This window comes from Octopus bimaculoides, chromosome 7, assembly GCF_001194135.2.
Source record: "Octopus bimaculoides isolate UCB-OBI-ISO-001 chromosome 7, ASM119413v2, whole genome shotgun sequence".
Taxonomy (NCBI): Eukaryota; Metazoa; Mollusca; class Cephalopoda; order Octopoda; family Octopodidae; genus Octopus; species Octopus bimaculoides.
Window position 1 is genome coordinate 50,339,736 of NC_068987.1, and position 2,599 is coordinate 50,342,334.

The 2,599-nt window shown below is 33.3% G+C and overlaps 1 protein-coding gene across 6 annotated transcripts in view; it reads left to right on the forward strand.

Annotated features, from left to right (window-relative positions):
- Nucleotides 1-2,599, forward strand: part of LOC106880561 (vinculin) — a 75,029-nt gene that overhangs the window by 62,113 nt on the left and 10,317 nt on the right. For 4 of the 6 annotated variants that reach the window (XM_052969636.1, XM_052969638.1, XM_052969639.1 and 1 more), the window contains one exon: nt 1,913-1,951. The exons of the other annotated variants lie outside the window; for them this stretch is intronic. In XM_052969636.1, the coding sequence (XP_052825596.1) occupies nt 1,913-1,951 (39 nt within the window). The remainder of the gene's footprint in view (nt 1-1,912; nt 1,952-2,599) is intronic. 6 annotated transcript variants of the gene reach the window in all.

The window sequence follows — 2,599 nt, forward strand, 5'->3', positions numbered from 1 at the left end:
AAAACAGGAAGTGTGTGTAAGGGGAGACAAATGTTTTTAGCTGGAGTTATATGTTTAATATTTTGCCCTTTTCAGAAGAGGAAATATTTGGCAGATTTCTGATGAAAATCCTACGTTGTAAACACACTTCTTTGTTAACACCAATATATAGTTGTTATTTTGTTTATCACTTCCCCTACTTCTCCAGGGTTAGCTTTGATTGAGCAGATCTGTGACATGTAATTATTCTCTGCTTTTTTAGATGATAGTTTGAACTTTGGCAGAGTTTACTATTTATGATAGCTGAGGTTATATACATTGTATATATATATATATATATAATGTACATATTTAAATTAAGGCAACAGAGCCCTGCTCTGAATGTTTTATTGTATTTTATTGTGTCTTGAGTGCCTTTAGCAGAGTCCACTCTGTTGCAAGCATTCAAGCAAAGTTTCCAGTTTAATGGTACCTCCCTCCCACTAGTCTCAAAGGCTCTGTAAAGGATCATGGGTACTGCCTATCCTCCTGATGTCCTCACCCTCTGTTTTCTTTCTAACTAGGAAGCTATGTACCCACTTTTCATCAAAATACTTGCTTGTCCCTCTATCATAGTTGAACTTCTCAACACCTGAAATAAAGTCACCCCACTCAATACAACATCTCCACTCAGTTGCAGGATCTTGTCTTGAAAGTTACTTGGCAACCTCACGAGTAGCATTCCTCAAAAAAGCCCTCAGTATTCTCTGCAAAGCTAGAGGACTGTACCAAGCTCCAATGTCTGCTTTGGCAGACATGGAAGCTTGGTGTAGTTCCTGTCGAACTATTCAACTTATGTGAGCATGAAAGATAGAAAAAAATATGATGATATGATGCCTCACTGATCAAATTTTCAAATTCTGTTTAAGTTCTCATTGTCTTTCCTCCTTTGGGCTGATAAAACATTTACTTGTACATTTGATACGTTGCACAGTCAAATGAACTGACTGTATTTAGACAGAGAAAGGCCACAAAAGAAAGATTCACAAGTCTTCTGTAGTATGTATTAATTAAGCACAGTATTTACGATGAAAAGGTTGTATGCTTTTGATTCAGATGCTGTAAATTTGTTTTATGATACTGGGACAGCCTTATGCTTTGAGAGAAAGATTTGTTACTCATGCTATCTGAGAAAATTACATCTCAGTGACCAATTTACTGATCATATGCATTTGCTGTTGCCAATGAGGTTATTCTCCTTCAGATGGTTGGGTTATATTTGTCACTTCATTTTACAATGCTTTATTTTACAACAGTTTTATTTCGGCAATTTTCTTATGACCTCTCCCTCTTAAGCACAACCAACTCATTCAAATCAGAGTTGTTTGTAGTTCCCAGAGAGTTATTCAAGATATGTAGGGTATATTCTTAATTGAACATGAATATAATTTTTCTTTCTTAAATTCTAACCACTGATAATGGATTGGCAGACTTAGTAGAACAGGAGAAACTATATCTTTTGGTATTTAGTCCATTCTTTGTTTCTTCTGATTTCAAATGCTGTCAAGGCCAACTTTGCCTTTCATCCTTCTGGGAGAGATTGGGTCATAAAATACAGCACCAATAAAATTACTGGGATTGATATAATCAACACGTCTTTCCTCAATTTTGAAGCCAGGGTCACTTTTAATTACCAATATGATATGATACTGTTTCATCAATTTTTTATTTCTTATTTTTGTAAATTTCATGCTTCCTTGAATATCTTTGTTATTATTGTTGTTTATTACTTGCTGTTTAATTAAAGCTTTTAAAGAACAAAAGAGGGGTAGTCTTTTTTTTTTTACTTTTGACTGAATTCTCTTCATTTTGTGAATTTGGAGGCTTGACAAAACGCCAAGTAGTATAATCCAAATTTCCCAAAAATCATATATTACCATATTTGATTCTCCAGAGCCAATTCCAGCACCTGATGGTAGCGAGATTGCCTGTGGTAATTTCTTCTCATTTCTTGACACTTTTGTGCATGGTTTGTTTGAACATAGCTGCAAAAAAAAAAAAAGAAAAAATCTCTACCAAAAGTCTCCACACAAAAGCCATGTTATGCCATGCCAACTACTAATATCATTTTATGTTATTTTAACATACATACATATATGTGAACCTGTGAGTGCTGTGAGAGTATGTTTATATGTGTACCTTTTGTATGTCTTTGTGTTGATGTGTGTGTGAAGATGTGAATATGAAATGAATGTTTAAGCTGAATGTTGTTTAAATTGATATGTTTAGTGTAGTTTAGTTCTACTAAATTGTAATCTAAAACAAATGGTAATCAATTAACTAAGAGAATAAATGAACACATTTCAGTAAATTCTAAAGCACATCTGAGTCTAACAGTAAAATCCAAACTCTCAGAATATTTCATGTAGCTCTAATCAGTTGCACGTAACCACCACATATAAGCAGTAGTGGAAAGAAACCAAGTGTTTGTTTAATAATAGTTATTTACCATGTAGTGTTTAATGACAGTTAATAAATAATGTAACAGTTAACCAAAAAAAAAAAAAAGAAAAAATACTAATTTATCCATCCAAGATTTTTGTTTTAAGGTATGACTTTATTTATCAATAATTGGTAGGAC